The sequence below is a fragment of the Trachypithecus francoisi genome, unplaced genomic scaffold, assembly GCF_009764315.1.
Source record: "Trachypithecus francoisi isolate TF-2019V2 unplaced genomic scaffold, Tfra_2.0 Lachesis_group5, whole genome shotgun sequence".
NCBI classification, from domain to species: Eukaryota; Metazoa; Chordata; class Mammalia; order Primates; family Cercopithecidae; genus Trachypithecus; species Trachypithecus francoisi.
Window position 1 is genome coordinate 92781877 of NW_022681470.1, and position 22027 is coordinate 92803903.

At 54.9% G+C, this 22027-nt stretch overlaps 1 protein-coding gene across 1 annotated transcript; it reads left to right on the forward strand.

Moving 5' to 3' along the window:
- Positions 1–6884: 6884 nt before the first annotated feature.
- Positions 6885–15504, forward strand: NES (nestin). Its single transcript, XM_033196923.1, has 4 exons — positions 6885–7821; positions 8951–9075; positions 10764–10837; positions 11087–15504. Exons 1-4 carry the CDS (start codon positions 7039–7041, stop codon positions 14962–14964), a joined length of 4860 nt encoding a protein of 1619 aa, XP_033052814.1. The 5' UTR covers positions 6885–7038; the 3' UTR covers positions 14965–15504.
- The last annotated feature ends 6523 nt before the right edge of the window (positions 15505–22027 follow it).

The window sequence follows — 22027 nt, forward strand, 5'->3', positions numbered from 1 at the left end:
ACACACAGCCTAGAAATTCTCATGTCTCTTCCCTCCTCTCCACCCCTAGGCTCAGTTCTCATCCAACCTTGCTGGTGGCAACTGCCTTCTAACTCGCCACCCTACCCCAACCCCCCAAGATGATCTTTCTAAGATGCAAATCTGAGGAGGCTACCCTTTGGTTGAGGTTAAAACCCTTCATGGCTCCTCGCTGCCTAGAGGGCAAAGGCCCATCTTCCTCCCTTCACCATGCCTGCCTCCTCCTCTGGGTTCCCTTGCTCATGCTTGCCTGTCTATAAGGGACACACCCCCTGGCTCCCAGGCCTGTCCTTTAACACACCCATAGGCTCCTTGGGGAAGGGCTCCATATCGCTCATCTTTGATTCCTTTGCAACATTTATTGGGTGCCTACCGTGCACCTGGTATTCAACAGGTGCTTAATAAATATTGTTTGGCCGGGTGAGGTGGCTCACACCTGTAATCCTAGCACTTTGGGAGGCCGAGGTGGGTGGATCACTTCAGCCCAGAAGTTCAAGACCAGCCTGGGCAACATAGGGAAACCCCATCTCTACAAAAAATAAACAAAATTAGCTGGGTATAGTGGCATGCACCTGTGGTCCCAGCTACTCGGGAGGCTGAGGTGGAAGGATCACTTGGGCCCGGGAGGTCGAGGCTGCAGTGAGCCCTGACAGCACCACTACACTCCAGCCTGAGGGACAGAGTGAAGCCCTGTCTCAAAAAGAAAAAAAGCTGGGCTCGGTGGCGCATACCTGTAATCCTAGCACTTTGGGAGGCCCAGGTGGGAGGATTGCTGGAGCTCAGGAGTTTGAGACCAGCCAGGGCAACATAGTGAGACCTCTTCTCTACAAAAATAAAAAACAAAAGACTAGCTGGGTGTGGTGGCACGTACCTGTAGTCTCAGCTACTTGGGAGGTTGAGACAGGAGGATCGCTTGAGCCTGGGAGGTTAAGGCTGCAATAAGCCGTGATTGCACTACTGCACTCTAGCCTGGGTGACACAGTGAGATCCTGTCTCAAAAAATAAAAGGAAGTAAAATTAAAAAAAAAACAAATCAGTAGGGAAACCAAGACCCAGAGGGGTCACTTGATTAGTTCAGATATCCCATAGTGACACAGGGCTCCTCGTTCAATGTTTTTTTCACTCCACTGGGCTGCTCCTTAGTTTCTACTCCCAGGACAGAGAATGGGAAGGCCACTTTTCCAGCTGTGGACATGAAGGGAAGGAGAGGGCAGGAAAGCCAGTCCCATCATCCCTCCAGTAGGGAAAGGAGAAAATGGAGTGAGAAGGAACATTCCCACCTCCTGGTGTCAGCTCCAAGCCTCCCTTCTGTGGCTGGGGAAAAGCAGGACAGAAAGGCAGGGGCCAGCCTGGGTGCAGAGCTCCCAGGTCCCAGCCGGGCTGCCCAGAAGAGGCCCTTCCCTTTCCCTGCTTCCCTTGGTACAGAGCTTCTCAAAGTTGATCCCCTGCCACCTGGTCTCCATCCTGTTTGTTTCCCTTTCCCCATCTCTTTTCTAAGACTCATTGCTGACCTTATCCTTGCCACACACATCCAGTGGGACCTGTCTAGCTGGGAAATGGAGGGAAAGGGAGAAGAAGGGAGAGCAGAGGAGGGGCTAAGTTAGGGATGAGGGCAAGAGTGACTTCCTGGCCCTTGCCCTAGCCCATGCATTGTGAGGCAAAGAAGGTTGGGGTAGGGGAGGTAACAAAAATGAAAGAGTTTTAGATCTGTCTGACCACTGCCTGCAGAGTTCTGTTGTATCTCCCCCGCCTGTCCTATAATGATTTTTTGGCAGATTCCAGAGCTTTCTGGGCACTTTGGGCTACACAAGTCCTACATAGTTCAATTGACCCAGTTTTTAAACTTCAATCTCCTATCCCATTAAAACACTCTTCATTACTTGCTAGCCAAGGCTTGATCCCAGGTCCAAAGACTGGCACTGGGGAGAGGAATGGTCTGCTCTTTGCACCCACCCCTACCCCTGTAGCTCCCTCTGATGCTTATTTCCCCTCTGTAGGAGAGGAAGACACAGGGTAGGTGCCACTTACCTAGTGTTACAGTCAACCTCCCTCAGACGTGAGCCTCCCTTGGGTGTGGTGACATCCGAACCGGCTGCACCATGGGGGCTCCTTTTTGGGGTCCTCTTGGCCCACAGAACCTCACCTGTCTCCTCCTGTGCCCCTCTCCTTTCCCCATTCATCTCTCTCCAGGCTCTGTGTCTCTTGTTCGGTGAGGCCAAGAGAGTGGATGAGCAAGTCCCCCACCCTGAAAGACAGCTGGCCTGGAACGGGATGCCAGTGTGTCCTTCGGCAGGCCCTGCCTTGAGGAGTCCTTCCTTGGGGAGGCTGCACGCACTCTCCTTGGTAGGCATCGTCCTTGCCCTCTGAGCAGAGGAGGGAAAGCCACAGCCTGCCATCCCGAGCTGGCCATTCCATACTCCAGTGCTGCTGGTCACGGCCTCCTCACATTCCACCTGCCTTCTCTAATGCAGACTTGGGTGGGGAGAAGGCCTTCAGGGTGGGGGCTGGCAATTTCCTCTGGGCTGTGTGTGTGCTACTCAGAGGCCATTATTTTTAGTTTCAGAACTTAGACACAAGTTCATTCAGAAAGTCTTCATCAAACATTATTCCAGGACGGGCGCAGTGGCTCATGCCTGTAATCCCAGCACTTTGGGAGGCTGAGGCAGGTGGATCACTTGAGGCCAGGAGTTCGAGATCAGCCTGGCTAACATGGTGAAAACCCCATCTCTACTAAAAAAAACACACACAAAATTAGCTGGGCATGGTGGCACAAGCCTGTAGTGCCAGCTACTTGGGAGACTGAGAATCGCTTGAACCAGGGAGGCAGAGGTTGCAGTGAGCCGAGATCACACCACTGCACTCCAGCCTGGATGATGGAGCGAGACTGTCTCCAAAATAAATAAATAAAATTTTAAAAATTTAAAAATTAAAAATACAAAAACATGATTCCAAGATCCCTTACCATCTGGTCATCTTCTTCTGGGATTAACTCCAATCCATCAAGGTTCCTCTTAAAATATAGTGTGCAGTACAACACTCCAGATGTGGAGGACAATGGGAATGTTGCCACTGCTCATCTGGACACCTCACATCTATAGTCACTTATATCCTTTTCACTTTTTTAGACAGCCACTTAGTATTGGTTTCTTCCTAACAAGCTTGTAGTCTTCTAAAACCCCCAGCTCTTTCTTCTTCGCTAGACATGCCCTACTCTTCAGCTGGTCTTTATTCTCCTCTTCTTATGCTGTTGATTTTTTGAAACCAAAAGCAGAATTTTACGCTTATCCCTATTAAATGTCTTTTTTTTTTTTTTTTTTTTTTGCGGAGTTTCACTCTTGTTGCCCAGGCTGGAGTGCAATGGTGCAATCTCAGCTCACCACAACCTCCACCTCCTGGGTTCAAGTGATTCTCCTGCCTCAGTCTCCCGAGTAGCTGGGATTATAGGATGCGCCACCATGCCCGGCTAATTTTATATTTTTAGTAGAGATGGGATTTTTCCTTGTTGGTCAGGTTGGTTTTGAACTCCTGACCTCAGGTGATCTGCCCACCTCGGCCTCCCAAAGTGCTGGGATTATAGGCATGAGCCACCGCCCCCAACCTGTTTTTTTTCTATTTTGTTAAAATATAACTCTCAGTTCTTGCATAGTCTGTAGATCTGATAAACATGGCTTCCATGTTTTCATTCAAGTCTTTAATTAAAACTTTTAATTGTCAGGACCAAGGACAGAATTCCCTCTGGGCAGCACACAGAACCTCCCCTAAGCTTGCTCATGGCCATCTCTGGGGATGACTGCTCAGCTGACTTTGTATCCAGTGGCTGTAGTACCACATAGCTCATATGTCCTGAGTCCAGAGACCCAATAAAAGGTACAGCCAATGGCCCCACAAACATCCCAGTAACCAAATGCAGTCACCAGGGAAGGAGAGGAAGGGAGGGCCTAAGTTTCTCTAGGGAGGGCCTTATCTCTCTAAGTGCCTCGAATATTGGGTATCTGTTTAGAATCTGGTAAGCACTGACATCAGATCCTCTAGGCTGTGAATGCTGGAGCCTACCATCTCCTGTTTTAGGAAAATCAACACCACACTCTTCCCCAGAATTCTTAACCATCTCTATTCCCCATAATTCCTAAAACTCACCAAGAGTGATTCACGAGAGGAGGTTTTCTTCAGCTTAATAGCTTTCATTGTGATGGTCCTCGAAAAAAGCTTTATACAAAGACTTCCCCATACATGGTCTTATTTGATTATTAGAACAAACTTATAGGGATAGGAGGGTATTAACCTGCTTTACCAAATAGTTAAACTCAGACTCACTTAGAGAAATTATGTGATTTGTCCAAGGTCATTCAGTTAGAAAGTGCAAAAGTCGGCCGGGCGCGGTGGCTCAAGCCTGTAATCCCAGCACTTTGGGAGGCCGAGACGGGCGGATCACGAGGTCAGGAGATCGAGACCATCCTGGCTAACACGGTGAAACCCCGTCTCTACTAAAAATACAAAAACTAGCCGGGCGAGGTGGCGGGCGCCTGTAGTCCCAGCTACTAGGGAGGCTGAGGCAGGAGAATGGCGGGAACCCGGGAGGCGGAGCTTGCAGTGAGCTGAGATCTGGCCACTGCACTCCAGTCCGGGCGACAGAGCGAGACTCCGCCTCAAAAAAAAAAAAAAAAAAAAAAAAAGAAAGTGCAAAAGTCATCTGCTCTTTGCATGAGACACAGTTCCAAATGTCTGCCCTCTGGGTGAGGGTGAGGGGTTCAGAAAGGAACCCCCAGCCCAATGCCACCCTACCTCTTTAGGGGACTCCCCCAAGAATCCCAGGGGATCTCAAACATTTAGTCTCCCTCTTCTCCCAGACAGAAAGTGAAAGAGAGAAGGAGGTCAGGTGCGGTGGCTCATGCCTGTAATCCCAGCACTTTGGGAGGCCAAGGTGGGTGGATCACCTGAGGTCAGCAGTTCAAACCAACCTGGCAAACATTGTGAAACCCCATCTCTACTAAAAATACAAAAATTAGCCTGACATGGTGGCAGGCAACTGTAATCCCAGCTACTCAGGAGGCTGAGGCAGGAGAATCACCTGAACCTGGGAGGTGAAGGTTGCAGTGAGACGAGATCACATCACTGCACTCCAGCCTGAGCAACAGAGCAAGACTCCCTCTCAAAAATAAAAATAAAAGAAAGAGAGGAAGAGATTCCAAGCCAGCTCTGCTGGCCACAGCTCTAGGGAGTTCTCAATCCAAACCAAACAGCAGGATTTATGAAGTAATGCAAGGTTGAAGGAGCCTGGGCATCCCAGATCCTCAGCCTCCTGGCCTGCACTGACTCTTAGTCAATCTCCTGTCACTAAGCCCTCCCTCGTTTCCATTCTACATATTGGTGGTGAATTCCAAAGCCCCATTGGCCTGGGGACAGTGATGGGGTCCTCAAGAGACTCCTCAAGGGGAGGGGGTATTGATGGGATGACTTCCTGGTTATTGACCTGGCTGTACCCTCTACCCAGAAAAACCCCTCCATCCTTTGTGCTGCCCGGCTCTGTCCCTAGCACCTTGGAGGCTGATCAAGTATTGTAGTCATCTTATTATGTTTACCTCCACCACCAGACTATGAGTGCCCATCATTGTTGACCTCACATCACCAAACTATAAGCATTTCCAGGGCTGGGACAGAGTCCCAGTAATCTCTTTGGTGCTGACACAAAGTAGGTGCTCAATTAACACTTGAGCTAAATTAGATTTAGCAGCTTGATCAGAAATGCCTTCCCCAAAGATCCCCTCTGTCTCATTATCCCTGCATCTCCTCCCCAGCCCTGCTTCTCCTTCACTGTAAATCCCCCAAATTCCGCTTATCCTTTACCTCCCAGCTCAAGGATGCGCCCCGTCCAGAAAGACTTCCCTACTACTCTCACCCTTGGTGAGCTCTCTACTTCATAAACTGTAGAATCCTTAAAAGGCTGTTTTGAAGATTAAGTCAGATCGTGGAAGTAAAATGTTAGAACACGACTGGGCACATCATAAAGGCTGGATAAACTTGGGCTAGTCGTTAGGAAGGAAAGAGTAGCCTCTTCTGCTGCTTCCACTTCTGAAAGCCGCCAGAGGGCGTCCACCACCCAAAATTCTCTGGCAGGGGGTGCGGGAGAAGAGGCCCTACCCCAAGAACAGAACTTTCTAAAGTGGATGTTCGAACCTCGCAGTTATACGGAAGAGTTGTAGGAAGGATGGAGAGACAAATGTTCTTAAGCCCATCATGGCCCTTCACCTGGTCGCTCCCTTTTCTGATGGAGACTCAGGCAATAGCGTGTGTGTGTGTGTGTGTGTGTGTGTGTGTCCGTGTGTCCCAATATCAGACATTTGTTCTTGTTTTTCAGGCAGTGTCTCTCCAGCTTCTTTCTGCAATGCTGTAGTACTCTCTCCAGTATTCAGGAGGATGAGCATTTGTTATTTCAAAAAAAAAAAACCTGGCCACATCCATTTCTTTCAGCAGCCATGCGATTTCCATCACTGCTCCCATTTTATGGATGAAGAAACTGAATCTTAGAGGAATTCAGTAAGTGATACCTCTCTCGGATGTGTTGAGTAACTGAGACTGCACTCCCTCCAGGCTGGAGTCCTGGTACCCCCACTCCCACAGGCTCGGTTCTGTGCATTATCTGCCTTTTTCGCGGATTGTGACCCTTCTTCATGGCCTCCTCCCTCAGAAGGCCACCACCGTCAGATCCGATTCTCCATGGTAGGGCTTCTTCTTTGGTTCCACTCTCCAGCACCCTGGGGAAGCAGGGACAGAGGCTGCTGCCACTCTCTGACCTCTAAGGGGTTAAGACCTGGGTCCCGCCCCTTTTCCCTCCCGCCTGGCGGGAGTATGAATAGCCTCGCTCCCACTCCCGACTCTCAGTCGCTCAGGCTACTCCCACCCCGCCCCGCCCCGTCATTGTCCCCGTCGGTCTCTTTTCTCTTCGGTCCTAAAAGCTCTGCGAGCCGCTCCCTTTTCCTGGTGCCCCGCGTCTGTCCATCCTCAGTGGGTCAGACCAACAGGATGGAGGGCTGCATGGGGGAGGAGTCTTTTCAGATGTGGGAGCTCAATCGGCGCCTGGAGGCCTACCTGGGCCGGGTCAAGGCGCTAGAGGAGCAGAATGAGCTGCTCAGCGCGGAGCTCGGGGGGCTCCGGGCACAATCCGGGGACACCTCCTGGCGGGCGCGAGCCGACGATGAGCTGGCAGCCCTGCGGGCCCTCGTTGATCAGCGCTGGCGGGAGAAGCACGCGGCCGAGGTGGCGCGCGACAACCTGGCTGAAGAGCTGGAGGGCGTGGTGGGCCGATGCCAGCAGCTGCGGCTGGCCCGGGAGCGGACGGCGGAGGAGGTAGCCCGCAACCGGCGCGCCGTCGAGGCGGAGAAATGCGCCCGGGCCTGGCTGAGCAGACAGGCTGCAGAGCTGGAGCGCGAGCTAGAGGCTCTACGCCTGGCGCACGAGGAGGAGCGCATCGGCCTGAACGCACAGGCTGCCTGTGCCCCCCGCTGCCCCGCGCCGCCCCGCGGGCCTCCCGCGCCGACCCCGGAGGTGGAGGAGCTGGCAAGGCGACTGGGCGAGGCGTGGCGCGGGGCAGTGCGCGGCTATCAGGAGCGCGTGGCGCACATGGAGACATCGTTGGGCCAGGCCCGCGAGCGGCTGGGCCGGGCGGTGCAGGGTGCCCGCGAGGGCCGCCTGGAGTTGCAGCAGCTCCAGGCTGAGCGCGGAGGCCTCCAGGAGCGCAGGGCAGCGTTGGAACAGAGGTTGGAGGGCCGCTGGCAGGAGCGGCTGCGGGCTACTGAAAAGTTCCAGGTGAGGAGGTTGAGGGCCTGGCTAAGAGAAAGTCCCAGAAAGCTCCAGAAAGTTCCTTGTGAAGCTCAGAGACCTTCTGGGAAGGGAGTGGGGCTAGCTGGCTGTTGAATCAGGAGCCAGTTCTCAGAAACCTGGTGCCACAAGTCCTAGACTTTTACAGTCCCGTCTAGTGTAGAGTGGGAATGGTGGGGCTTCTCGAAACACATCCCTGGGTGGGCAGTCAGGCCCAAGACCCACTGCAGCAGCCCCCCCACTCTCTGGGTGGCACCGTCTGGGTCTGATGATGACCGGGGCTCCTGGCCCCTCCCCAGGCTCTGCTGTTACTAGGAAGATGCCCAGCACTATCGCCTCTGCGCTGAGTCTGGTGGCCTGGTCACTCAGAACCTCCAAGTTCCTCACAGCCCTCCTCCCCTTGAGGGGAGGAGTGAGGGGCCATGATGAATGGCTACCAGCCCCCTCCCATGTCATGGCTTCTTGGCTCCCTGGAGCACATTCCAGAGGCCCATAACAGCTGCTCCTTCTCACAGGGCACAGATGTGACCAGCAGCTGCGAAAACAGCTTCTTGCCTGAGCCACACAGAGGTGCCATGGCCACCTCCCCATCCCTCCTCTCAGAGGAGAGAGAATCCAGAACATGTGGGAAATGGGGTGGGGTGGGGGTGGGAGCCTGCTGTGAGGAGCAGGAGACAGCTATGGGAGATGGGACCAATGGGGGACTGGGGCTGTTTGCCTTCCAGTCCTGCAGGCTCCAGGCCTCTTGATTAATCGTTTTTCCTTCTGCTTTCACTTTTTTTTTTTTTTCCCCTCTTCTCCTCTCCATAACCCATCACCTCCCCTTCCTGTGGGAGCTGTATTCTGAGCAACATGTGCTACCATTTAATCAGCATCCTCAGAGGAGGAGCAGTGGGAGAGGGCTGAGAGGGCTGACAGGGGCCCTAGGCTTATCTTGGCTGATCCAGAGGGGGGTCTCTGGGCAGGGAGTAGGGTAGGGGAGACGGGGGTCTGCTGCACAGAGAAATCAGCCAGGGAGCAGGAGGTGCTTCCCAGGCAGCAGCAGCGGGCAGGACACAGGTTGGTTCGCAGAAGGGACCCCAGCCCCTCCGCTGACTGCCTCTCGCCTGCCCTGCAGCTGGCTGTGGAGGCCCTGGAGCAGGAGAAACAGGGCCTACAGAGCCAGATCGCTCAGGTCCTGGAAGGTCGGCAGCAGCTGGCGCACCTCAAGATGTCCCTCAGCCTGGAGGTGGCCACGTACAGGTATGAGATGAACCCTGTCTACCCAGGCACACAGAGGTGCACACACATGCTGGGGCAGACTGTGTGGCTGAAGGGGACCAGAGGTGTAGGTGATGGTAACTCTGCTGCCACTGGGTTCTGTAACTCTAGGTTAGTCACTTCCATACCGAAACATGTCCTGCCTGAAACCATCTGCTCTCCCATAGGTTGGAGACCTGAGAAATGTCCTGTGCCCAGGAGATTGCCCCAGGAGAGATGATATTGCCGAGTGGGACAGCCTCTGGAGAGGGGCTGGACCCGTGTGGGGCAACTGCATCCAGACCCTTCCCCCAAAGGGCAAAGCTCCAACTCTATGCATGCCCACACCCCGGGGGCCGTGTCCTTTGGCAGCCACGGAAAGGAGGCATTGCAGGCATGGGGTGGCTGCACTGACTTGCCGCCTGACCTGGGCCTCAGCCTTGTCTAGGGGCTGAGGGCTGGGCTGGGGGACTTCCAAGGCCTCTTCTAGCCTGGATGTCACGGGGCCTGACTCTTCTGATGCCCCCTAGTGCCCTTGGTCCTGCCCAACCTTTCATTGTCCACATTTTCTGTTTTCCTAGAAATGGCTGAGACCAAGGAGGGGCGGCTTCTCACTTGCTATGTGGCCTTGGGCAAAGCCTGCAGTCTCTTCTGGGAAATTGGTCCTGTTGGCTGAGGGGCCATTGATGGACCCTGAGGAAGGGGCTCTGTGGCTGGTGAAGGGCCATATGAGGTCCAGGAAAGGAGGGGAGGCAAGGCCCAGAGACGGAAGGTCAGTGAGGCTCTGGGGAGGATGTGGAGGAGAGGGGCTCCACCATCAGGGAAGAGAAGCCCAGAAGGAAGGCCGCAGCACTGGGAAGGACAGAGGTGAGGCTACAGCAAGTGCTAATCAGGCTCAGAGATCATGGAGCAAAGCAGAGAGGAGTAGCTGCTCAGCCTAAGTTGTTGAGTTGATTGGTCCCTGCTCCCCTCATTGGTTCAAGGGGCACTGAGGCAGGGGCCTGGACACAAAGATCTCCGTGCACCGAAGAGCTTGGGATCCAGAGTGCTTAGAGATCCTAAGATGAGGGCCCTGACCCCAGATGAAACCACCGATGGGAAGGGTCTGGTGGGCCCCGAGGAATTTAAATGCTGGTTTTTGAGGCATGAAAAGGATTTGGAGAGGGGGAGCTGAATTCATTTGCTTTTGTCTGTCGCTAGCTCTGGGGGCCACCGGGGAAGGAGGAGGGAGCCCATCCCATGGGAACGGCCTGAGAATTCCTGCTTCCCCAGAATCCTCTCCTTCTCAGACCCTCCAGATGGTGACTTGGACAATGGCAGCAATTAGCATGAGAATCGGTCCCCCACACAGAGGATGAGGTCATCGGCCTGGGGTGGGAGGAGGAGGCTGGCCTAAGCCTTGTGTGCGTGTGTGTAGGGCAGTGTCCGACTGTGTGGGAATCTGCTTCTATGTCTGAGCTCTGCTGTGTATCCCAATACGGTGTGACTCTGTGTGACCAAGTGTGTGATGTCTGTGGGTATGTGACTATGTGATTTCACCCTGAGTGTGACTTTTGTGTGACAGTGTCAAATGAAGAGGAAGCCTGCAGGGCCAGGATGGTACAAGCTCAGCCTGAGTTGTCCCCAGCTGGCTTGCTGCCTGCAGGCCTGGGGGCAGAGGGCTGACCCCACTTTCCCTCCCTCCTCTCCAGGACCCTCCTGGAGGCTGAGAACTCCCGGCTGCAAACACCTGGCGGTGGCTCCAAGACTTCCCTCAGCTTCCCGGGTAAGAGGAGGGGCCAAGATCCCACAGAAACTACCCTTCTTTGCTCTTCATATCCCAGACCTGTCTTTCCCTAGAGGCACCAGTCTAAATCTCAAGTCCGTGGCCTCCAGTGTCAGTGAGCATGCTCTCAGCCCAGCCGTGGGCACCAGGGGCAGGCGCATGGGCACTCTTGCCAGTGGTGGCTGCTTTGTGGCTCCCCTCACTGCCAGTGGTATACTGATGCTGTTTCTTCCCCCTCTGCCTTTCCAGACGTCAAGTTGGAGCTGCAATTCCCTGGGACCCCAGAGGGCCGGCGTCTTGGATCTTTACTCCCAGTCCTGAGCCCAACTTCCCTCCCCTCACCCTTGCCTGCTACAGTTGAGACACCTGTGCCAGCCTTTCTTAAGAACCAAGAATTCCTCCAGGCCCGTACCCCTACCTTGGCCAGCACCCCCATCCCACCCACACCTCAGGCACCCTCTCTTGCTACAGATGCAGAGATCAGAGCCCAGGATGCTCCTCTCTCTCTGCTCCAGGCACAGGGTGGGAGGAAACAGGCTCCAGAGCCCCTGCAGGCTGAAGCCAAGGTGGCCATTCCTGCCAGCGTCCTGCCTGGACCAGAGGAGCCTGGGGGCCAGTGGCAAGAGGCCGGTACAGGCCAGTCCCCAGAGGACCATGCCTCCTTGGCCCCACCCGTCAGCCCTGACCACTCCAGTTTAGAGGCTAAGGATGGAGAATCCGGTGGGTCTAGAGAGTTCAGCATATGCCAAGAGGAAGGTGAAGGGCAAATATGGAGGTTGGTAGAGAAAGAAGCATCCATAGAGGGTAAAATGGTAAGCAGCTTACAGCAGGAAATATGGGAAGAAGAGGATCTAAACAGGAAGGAAATCCAGGACTCCCAGGTTCCTTTGGAAAAAGAAACCCTGAAGTCTCTGGGAGAGGAGATTCAAGAGTCACTGAAGACTCTGGAAAACCAGAGCCATGAGACATTAGAAAGGGAGAATCAAGAATCTCCGAGGTCTTTAGAAGAAGACTTAGATACACTAAAAAGTCTAGAAAAGGAAAATAAAGAGCTATTAAAGGATGTGGAGGTAGTGAGACCTCTAGAAAAAGAGGCTGTAGGCCTACTTAAGCCTATAGGAAAAGAGGACACACAGACATTGCAACCCCTGCAAAAGGAGAATCAAGAACTAATGAAATCTCTTGAAGGTAATCTAGAGACATTTTTATTTCCAGGAAAGGAAAATCAAGAATTAGTAAGTTCTCTGCAAGAGAACTTAGAGTCATTGACAGCTCTGGAAAAGGAGAATCAAGAGCCACTTAGATCTCCAGAAGTAGAGGATGAGGAGGCACTGAGATCTCTGACAAAGGTGAATCAGGAACCCCTGAGGTCTCTTGCGGAAGACAACCAAGAGGCCTTTAGACCTCTGGAAAAAGAGAACCAGGAACCACTGAACACTCTAGAAGAAGAGGACCAGAGTATTGTGAGACCTCTAGAAACAGAGAATCACAAATCACTGAGGTCTTTAGAAGAGGAGGACCAAGAGACATTGAGAACTCTTGAAAAAGAGACTCAACAGCCACAGAGGTCTCTAGGGGAAGAGGATCAGATGACATTAAGACCCCCAGAAAAAGTGGATCCAGAACCACTGAAGTCTTTTGACCAGGAGATAGCTAGACCTCTTGAAAATGAGAATCAAGAGTTATTAAAGTCACTCAAAGAAGAGAGTGTAGAGGCAGTAAAATCTTTAGAAACAGAGCTCCTACAATCACTGAAGTCTGCAGGACAAGAGAACCTGGAAACATTGAAATCTCCTGAAACTGAGGCACCACTGTGGTCTCTAGAAGAAATAAATCAGGGGACAATGAAACCTCTAGAAATTCAAGAACCACTGGAGTCTGTGGAAGTGAACCAAGAGACATTGAGACTCCTAGAAGAGGAGAATCAGGAACCATTGAGATCTCTGGGAGCACGGAACCTGGAGAATTTGAGATCTCCAGAGGAGGTAGACAAGGAAAGTCAAAGGAATCTGGAAGAGGAAGAGAACCTGGGGAAGGGAGAGAACCAAGAGTCACTGAGGTCTCTGGAGGAGGAGGGACGGGAGCTGCCACAGTCTGCAGATGTGCAGAGGTGGGAAGATACGGTGGGAAAGGACCAAGAACTGTCTCAGGAAAGCCCCGCTGGGATGGCTGGAGTGGAAAATGAGGATGAGGCAGAGCTGAACCTGAGGGAGCAGGATGGCTTCACTGGGAAGGAGGAGGTGGTAGAGCAGGGAGAGGCGAATGCCACAGAGGAGGTCTGGATCCCAGGCGAGGGGCACCCAGAGAGCCCTGAGCCCAAAGAGCAGAGAGGCCTAGCCGAGGGAGCCAGTGGGAAGGGAGGGGCTGAGGGCCTCCAGGACCCCAAAGGGCAATCACAACAGGTGGGGGCCCCAGGCCTCCAAGCTTCCCAGAGGCTGCCAGAGGGGATAGAGCCCCTGGTGGAAGATGAGGATGTGGCCCCACGGGGTGACCAAGCTTCCCCAGAGGTCACGTTGGGGTCAGAGCCTGCCACGGGTGAGTCTGCTGTGGGAGCTGAGCCAGGCCCGAGGCAGGAGGTGGGAGGGCTGGAGGACTCAGGCCATCTGACCAGGGAAGAGGTGATGGAACCACCCCTGGAAGAGGAGAGTTTGGAGGCAAAAAGGGTTCAGGGCTTGGAAGGGCCTAGAAAGGACCCAGAGGAGGCAGGTGGTCTGGGGACAGAGCTCTCCGAGTTGCCCGTGAAGAGTAGAGACCCTTGGGAGTCTCCCAAGGGTTGGGAGAAGTCAGAGGCTGAGGCCCCCAAGGAAGCAGAGGAGGCGTTCCCTGCTGAGACCCTGGGCCACGATGGAAGTGATGTCCCTCCACCTCAGCCCCTGGGGTCAGAGGAAGCTGAGAAGGATGTACCACCAGTGCTGGTCTCCCCCAGCCCAACATACACCCCGATCCTGGAAGATGCCCCTGGGCCCCAGCCTCAGGCTGAAGGGAGCCAAGAGGCTAGCTGGGGGGAGCAGGGGAGGGCTGAGGCCCTAGGGAAAGTAGAGAGCGAGCAGGAGGAGTTGGGTTCTGGGGAGATCCCCGAGGGCCTCCAGGAGGAGGGGGAGGAGAGCAGAGAAGAGAGTGAGGAGGATGAGCTGGGGGAGACTCTTCCCGACTCCACTCCCCTGGGCCTCTACCTCAGGTCCCCCACTTCCCCCAAGTGGGACCCCACTGGAGAGCAGAGGCCACCCCCTCAAGGGAAGACTGGAAAAGAGGGCTGGGATCCTGCTGCCCTGGCTTCCAAGGGCTTTGAGGCCCCACCCTCAGAAGAGGAGGAGGGGGAGGAGGGAGAAGAAGAGTGTGGCCGTGACTCTGACCTGTCAGAGGAATTTGAGGACCTGGGGACTGAGGCAGCTTTTCTTCCTGGGGTCCCTGGGGAGGTGGCAGAACCTCTGGGCCAGGTGCCTCAGCTGCTACTGGAGCCTGCAGCCTGGGATCGGGATGGGGAGTCTGATGGGTTTGCAGATGAGGAAGAAAGTGGGGAGGAGGGAGAGGAGGATGAGGAGAAGGGGAGGGAGCCAGAGGCTGGGCAGTGGGGGCCAGGGTCCTCTGTTGGCAGCCCCCAGGCCCTGAGTAGCTCCCAGAGAGGGGACTTCCTGGAGTCTGATTCTGTGGGTGTCAGCGTCCCCTGGGATGACAGCTTGAGGGGTGCAGTGGCTGGTGGTCCCATGACTACCCTGGAAACTGAGTCCCAGGACAGTGCTGAGCCTTCTGGCTCAGAGGAAGAGTCAGACCCTGTTTCCTTAGAGAGGGAGGACAAAGTCCCTGGCCCTCTGGAGGTCCCCGGTGGGATGGAGGACTCAGGCCCAGGGGCAGACATCATTGGTGTTAATGGCCAGGGTCCCAACTTGGAGGAGAAGTCACAGCATGTGAATGGGGGAGTGATGAACGGGCTGGAGCAGTCTGAGGAAGTGGGGCAAGGGACGCTGCTCGTCCCTGAGGAAGACCGAGGGAGCCCCTTTCAGGAGGAGGAGGGGAGTGCCCTGAAGACCTCTTGGGCAGGGGCTCCTGTTCACCTGGGCCAGGGTCAGTTCCTGAAGTTCACTCAGAGAGAAGGAGATAGAGAGTCCTGGTCCTCAGGGGAGGACTAGGAAAAGACCATCTCCCTGGCACTGGGGATTTAGGGGTGCAGGGAGTGGGAGGATGTCTCCAAGCCCACTCCCTGCTCAGGAGCAGCACTCTTAACTTATGATCTCTTGACCTGTGGTTTCTGGCTGAGAGGCCTGGCCGGCTAAGGTGAAAAGGGGTGTGGCAAAGGAACCTACTCCAAGAATGGAGGCTGTAGGAATATAACCTCCTGCCCTGCAAAAAGGATCTCTTGCCTGCACCATCTCATAGGCTAAGTAAGCTGAATCCCGATAGTACTAGGCCCCCTTCCCTCCACATCCCATCAGCTGGAAAAGCCCTGTAGCCCAGAGGCTTCTCCAAAGGAAGGATGACATGCTGGCTTTTGTGCCCAAGCTCACCAGCCCTGCCCCATCTCTCACTGCAGTAGCACCACCCTCCTGGGCTGTCTGGCCTGTGGCTAATGGAGGTGATGGCACTCCCGTGTCCTGACCTCCCCATCCCTGCCACCTGTGGCCCTGCCTGGCTAGTCCCTGCCTGAATAAAGTAATGCCTCTGCCTTCAAAGTCTGGACTCTTCCTTCTGCCACTCAGAGGAGGCCCTCAGAGTTAGTACAGGAGTGGAGATGGGGTGGTGGGGTAGACTGTCGGGGTGGTGGGGGAGACTGTCGGGGAGGAGGGAGGAGATGCTGGTGCTGGGGAGGGGCTGCCTCCTGAGGAGAGGAGGACCCTGGAGACCTCCTTGGGGGATGAGGGCAGACAGACCCAAGCTGCAGACAGCAGTGTTGGGGCCTGGGGAGGGCCAGGGGCTGTAGCTTGGCTGGGGGAGGCCAGTCCAGGTGACCTCAGCGCCTGCAGAAGCCAGGCCTGTCATCATCTCTGCCCACAGCACTGATTACAGGGATTAGGCCTTGGGGCCACCCCCACCCTTGTATGTCCCCCACCATTAGCCCCTTAGTGCCGCCAGCATAATAAGCCCCCTTGTCTCTAAACCCAAACAAGTCTGGCCTGATCTGCTCCACCTGGCTTGGTGGGAGCAGGGTGAAGGAAGAGGCAGGCCTGTTCGGCTTCAGTCTGGCTGCATGGCCTCAGGTCAGCATTGATCCTCTGAGCCTCAGACTCTGCCACACAATGAGAGAGGCTGGGCCAGGTGACCTGGGAGCCTCCCAGGGCCCAGGAGAGTAGGAAGGAGGCTGAGGACAGCATAGCTCTTCGGTAGGACTTCCCTCCCACGCTGCAGCAGGAGGCAGGGGAGAGGGGAGAGTGGGGGCCTGAACTGTCGGGGTGGGGACTGGGGCTGTGCTGATGACAGTGCTGTGCTGGCAGCAGCTTAGCCCAGGGGTCCTCCAGCCACAGCGTCTCCTCCTCCCCCCACTTCCCAGGAACTCTCTGTGTCCCTGTGTAGGACAGGGAGGGGACCAGGGGTTCCTGGATTAGGTGGGGCCTGCAGGCCTTGAAGTCAGGATACCTAAATAGAAACCACTCGCTGCTTCAGCTCTGCAGGGAAGGAAGATCTGGCGACACCTCTAAATAGCGCTGGTGGGGGTGGGATAGGGGCTGCCAAACAAATGTTCCAGTTTGGAGCCGATCCCAAGTCCGGGAGCAGGCTCTCCCTCCCTTTGGGCTCAGGGCTGAGGGCTGGAGAAAGATGAGAAGATGAAGTCCCAGCCCCTCTGGCTCCTACTCCTGTCCTCCAGTCAGAGAGGGGTGGGTAGGGGCCTCCCTGACAGGGCCTCACTGTCTGCCTCTCTGCCTGTCTTCATCTAGCACCTCTGTCTTGGGCACCCAGGCTCCATTTCACACCCACTATGCCCCATCCCTCAGGGGCCGGGATCCTGTCTCTCCCCACCCCACCCTCCTGGCAGCCCAAGCCTCCACTCTCTCCTTCCTGTACCCACTGCTAACAAGGCCCTATCTGATCCTGCCAGGCTGCTAGGCCTGGGGCCAGTGCATTGGCATCCAGGCAAGGAAGGTCCACTCCCTGCTCCTCCAATGGGACAGAGGTGCCCTGTGCTTGATCTCCCCAGGCCCTCGGGCACCTCCGCTTGGGCAAGGGCCGAGGACGGGGGCCTAGCCAAGCAGTCCTTCCCTGTGCCTGGTGCCCACCCTACTCCCCTGCCCACAGGACTCCTGATCCCGTATAGAGTTACCAAACTGGCCATTGCTGCCAACAATCTCAAACAGGGTAGAAGCGAGGACTTCCCTAAGGGGATATGTCGTGGGAGGCGTGTTCTCTTTGGAAGTGATTATCAATGCAGCAAGAGGAGTGAGGGTTGGACAGTAACAGGGACATTCCTGGTGTTGAGAACAGGAGTGGTCATCATTTGTCAACAACTATTTACTGAGCATCTACCACATGCCATGTGCTGTGCAGGCACTGGGGAGCCACAGATAAAGAACAATGGGCTTCCTCACTCAGGCAGCTTTACCTACCAGTTGAACAAGGGCTTCTGAGTGGAAATCATATCTGAAAACAGCGAAGTGCCCTAGGTTATGGGAGCAGAGTGCAGGGGACCTCGCCTGACCTGGGCTGGGGGCGTACGGGAGGGGTAGACAGGGAAGGCTCTCCTGAGAACCTGAAAGATGAGCAGGAGTGGGCAGTTGGGGAGGAGGGGGAGGAAAGGGGTTCTAGTCAGAGGGAACAGCATGTGCAAAGTTCAGAGGCAGGAAGAGAAAGCCTGGGCAACTGAGGAAGAGAAGGAAGGCTCCTGTGCTGGACGGTGGAGGAGGGAAGAGAAAGTTCATCATGAGACTGAAGAGAGAGTCAGGGTTTGGGGACAGAGGTCTTATTAGATAGCCAGGAAATAAAGACTTCTACGTATTTGGAGGCAATGAGTGAATTCTGAAGCGAGAGCTTCTAAAGGGTTGCAAGCAGAGGTGACCTGACCAGGTTTGCGTTTCTTTCTTTTCTTTTCTTTTCTTTTTTTTTTTTTGAGAAGCAGTCTCATTCTGTCGCCCAGGCTGGAGTGCAGTGATGCGATCTTGGCTACTCCAATCTCTGCCTCCCCGATTCAAGCAATTCTCTTGCCTCAGCCTCCCAAGTAGCTGGGATTACAGGCGCCCGAGGCCACGCCCAGCTAATTTTTGTTATTTTTTGTTTGCTTGCTTGTTTTTTGAAACGGGAGTCTGATTCTGTCACCCAGGCTAGAGTGCAGTGGTGCGATCTCGGCTCACTGCAACCTCTGCCTCCCCAGTTCAAGAGATTCTCCTGCCTCAGCCTCCAGAGTAGCTGGGATTACAGGCACCTGCCACCACACCCAGCTAATTTTTGTATAGTAGAGACGGGGCTTCAGCATGATGGCCAAGTTAGTCTCAAACTCCTGACCTCAAGTGATCCGCCTGCCTCGGCCTCCCCAAGTTCTGGGATTATGGGCGTGAGCCACCACCCCCGGCCCAGGTTTGCATTTCACGTCAAACTCTGGCTGCTGCGTGAAAACAGGTTGGTGTGGGCAGGAGGGCTTCAGGGAGGCTGCTACTGCCATAGTGCAGGCAGGAGACAGTGGCGGTGGCAGTGGTGGAGAGGAGACACGTGAGGAAAGGGAATCTCAACCAAGGACTTGGTAATCTATGGTAGGGGAGGGAGGGGGATATGCCAGCAGAGGGTCCCAGGTTTTTGGCTGGGCAGCTGGGAGACATAGGACTATTTTCTGAGCGGCAGAGTCCAGCAGACCTCCAGGAGGAGGTGCTTGAGGTGGGTGGACACGTGGAGCTGGAGCACAGGAGAGAGGGCCAGGTTGGAGACAAGAATTAGGGGGTCGCTGGCCTAGAGATCCCCCCGAGAGAGCATGTAAGATGAAGAGAGCCCTGGACAGAGCTCCAGAGGAGCTCCTGACAGAGAGGAGATGACCGGGAAGGAGCTGGAAAAGGAGGCCAGAGTAGGAGCAAAACCAGGGGACTGCCGGGTCTCAGACATGCTGTCATCATGGGAGTTTCTGGGACAGCAAGACCTTTGTCCTGGTCATCGCCCAGAGCCTAGCTCAGTGCCTGGGAGCCCAGGAGGTGCTGAATAAATGCGTGTTAAATAAATGAATGGCCATGACAGACAACGGGACACACTTCTGAGGGTGGAGTCCCAGGGGAGGGAGCACAGAGGGACAGTATCCCCCCTGCCCCCACCCCTCCAATCAGTGCAAGGACAAGTGGGAGGTTATTCTGGGGCCTCCTCTGGGTAAATATAGCTTTTGGATGGGGTGGGGCCGGGTTGGGGGCCGGAGGTGGCTTCCTCGGTTTGTTTGGGGCACTTCCTTATAAGGCTGTGCAGGCTGAGGCGCCTCAGAGGGTGAGGTTAGGGGCTGAGCTCTCCATTCAAGCCAGCCTGATGCTGTCCCATTGCTGCTGCTGCTGCTCCTGCCGCCATTGCCACCAAAGTCTCAGAGAAAATCAAAGGCCTAGGTGTGGGCTCGGTCAAGGGAGCACAGAGTGTGGTCTCTTAAAGGGCTCCTTCAGCCTTAATGTCTGTGTGAGAGCCCAGCCCTGGAGTGGGGAGAGTGCATTCTTCCAGGGTCCTCTCAGAAAGAGATGCTGGACACCTCCTTCCCCCATGGGGCCTTCCTGGGACTGGGTCATCCCCAGAGGCGCCACACAGCTAGGACATCCTGTGGTCTAACTTTGATCCCTGCCACTGCAGGGTCTGTGCCTCTTTCTCTGGTCTCTTGAGATGAAAGAATCAGAATTAATTTATTGCCTCCAAAGAAAGGCCCTGGTCCTCCACTTCCCTCCTCACCCCCTTCTCAGCCCCTCCCTGGGGAACCGGCTGCTGCCACTTGACCCTGTGGTGTCACAGCTGCTGTCAGCAATGCCATCCTCATGAAGCAGGGAGAGAGGAATGTGATTTAATTTCAGCTGGAATGTGCTCTCTAAGGCTGCCCATGGAAGGGAGAAGGGATGGAAAAAAAGCCCACCTAAGCCCAGGAAACCCGAGACGACTCTGGGCTTGGGCACAGGCTCCTGGGTCCCAACTGGACCCCCAGCTCCACCCACAGGGGAGAGCTAAGTTCCAGGATGGGTCCTACAGCAGGACAGATAGAAGTTAGACTTGAGGGTCTTCCTGAGAGGTGGGAAAACAGGATGTTTCTTGAATGCAGCTCGAGTACCTAAAGAAAGGACTCAGGCACTCTGTTCCTGAATCTACAGGCTGACATTAAAAAGACTAGGATGAGAATCTCAAGTGGCTGAACCAGGGGAGGAGCTGCTTAGCTGAGAAGCAGAGAGGGGGACAGAAAGAATGGCCCGCAGAGGAAAATGTAGCCCTCTCTCTTTCCTCTCTCATGGCACTGGGGTCTCCCATCTACCTCCCTGCTGAGAGCCCTCTTTCCCCTCTCTTTATTTTTCTTCTCCTTCTCCTTCTCCTTCTTCTTCTTCTTCTTTTTTTTTAAGAGATGGAGGTCTTGTCTGTCACCCAGGCTGGAGTGCAGTGGCACTATCCTAGTTCACGGCAGCCTTGGTCTCCTTGGCTCACAACAGCGATCCTCCCACCTCAGCCTCTCAAGTTGCTGGGACTGCAGGCGCAAGCCACCAGACCTGGCTAATTTTTGTATTTTTAGTAGAGATGGGCTCTTGCTATGTTACCTAGGCTGGTCTTGAACTCCTGGGCTCAAGTGATCTGCCTGCTTTGGCCTCCCCAAATGCTGAGATTACAGGCATGAGCCACTGTGACTGGCCTCTCAGCCTTTCTAACACAGCATTCCCACACCAAGATCAGGCTTGTCTCTTCTTCCACATTTCAAGGGTAAAGGCCCTGCCTCCTACTCCCCAAAGCCTTCCCCAAGCCCCACTATTCCAGGGGCTCCAATGTGGATGTCCCTTCTGTACTTGATGCTCTGGCCCCAAAGGGATGGACCCTAGGTCCCAGAGTCTCAGGCCCTAGAGCCCTCTTCCTTCCTCAACCTTCTCTTCTAGTCACAGTCTCCCCTCCCCCCAGTCCCATTCACTCTCCCCACCCCCATGACTCAGCTGCGGCTCCAGAAATAAACCAAGGCAGGTGCCAGGAGGCCTCTGTCGAGGAACCCCCTCCCAACAGCTGCCGTCTCAGCTGCTTGCAAGTGCCAGAGCCCCAGAGCCCCAGGAAGGGTGGCTGGGAGACTTTACAGTGGGGGAATGCTCCGCTGGCTCTGGCCCCCTCCTGGGTCTTCAGGACTCCAACCTCTTCGCAAAGGGGAGACATTTGCCACTCAGGGATCCAACTCTCCTTCCCTGTCTCCGCATTTTCACCTCTCTTCTGTCTTCTACCTACTTTCCTCCCTCCTCCCTGGTCCCTTCCCAAGTTCTGAGTCTTTTTTTTTTTTGAGACGGAGCCTCACTCTGTCGCCCAGGCTGGAGTGCAGTGGTGCGATCTCCCCTCACTGCAAGCTCCGCCTCCTGGGTTCACGCCATTCTCCTGCCTCAGCTTCACAGTAGCTGGGACTACAGGCGCCCACCACTACTCCCGGCTAATTTTTTTGTATTTCTAGTAGAGACGGGGTTTCACTGTGTTAGTCAGGATGGTCTCGATCTCCTGACTTTGTGATCCACCCGCCTCGGCCTCCCAAAGTGCTGGGATTACAGGCGTGAGCCACCATGCCTGGCGCAATTTCTGAGTCTTTTGGTCTCTCCAGGATTTCTTCCTTTCACTTGCCAGGAAATTATGTCAGAGAGAACTTCGGTTCACCTTGATGGGGAAACTGAGGCACAGAGCGATGTCCCTTGCCAGTGATACTAGGAATTCCTAGATGCCACTTGGGGTCTATATGGCATGGGCCAGGGCAGGCGAGGTGGCTTATGCCTGTAATCCCAGCACTTTGGGAGGCTGAGGCGGGAGCATCGCTTGAGCCCAGTAGTTCGAGACCACCTTGAACAACATGGAGAAACCTCATTCCTACAAAAACAGAAACAAAAATTTTCCTGCCTGGTAGCATGCGCCTTGTAGTCCCAGCTGCTCAGGAGGCTGAGGCATGAGAATCACTTGAGCCTGGGAGGCAGAGTTTGCAGTAAGCCAAGATCGTGCCTCTGCACTACAATCTGGGCAACAAAGTGAGACCCTGTCTCAAAAAAATGAAACAAAAACCCATGGGCCAGGGGACTGTGGGCTAGCCCCCTTAAATCTTCCAGTCCT

Excerpts from the sequence above, each read along its gene's own strand:
- NES (XM_033196923.1), top strand. The coding sequence starts at position 7,039 with ATGGAGGGCTGCATGGGGGAGGAGTCTTTTCAGATGTGGGAGCTCAAT. Across the intron at positions 9,076-10,763 it reads CTGGAGGTGGCCACGTACAG|GACCCTCCTGGAGGCTGAGA; the intron begins GTATGAGATGAA and ends CCTCCTCTCCAG. Across the intron at positions 10,838-11,086 it reads GACTTCCCTCAGCTTCCCGG|ACGTCAAGTTGGAGCTGCAA; the intron begins GTAAGAGGAGGG and ends CTGCCTTTCCAG.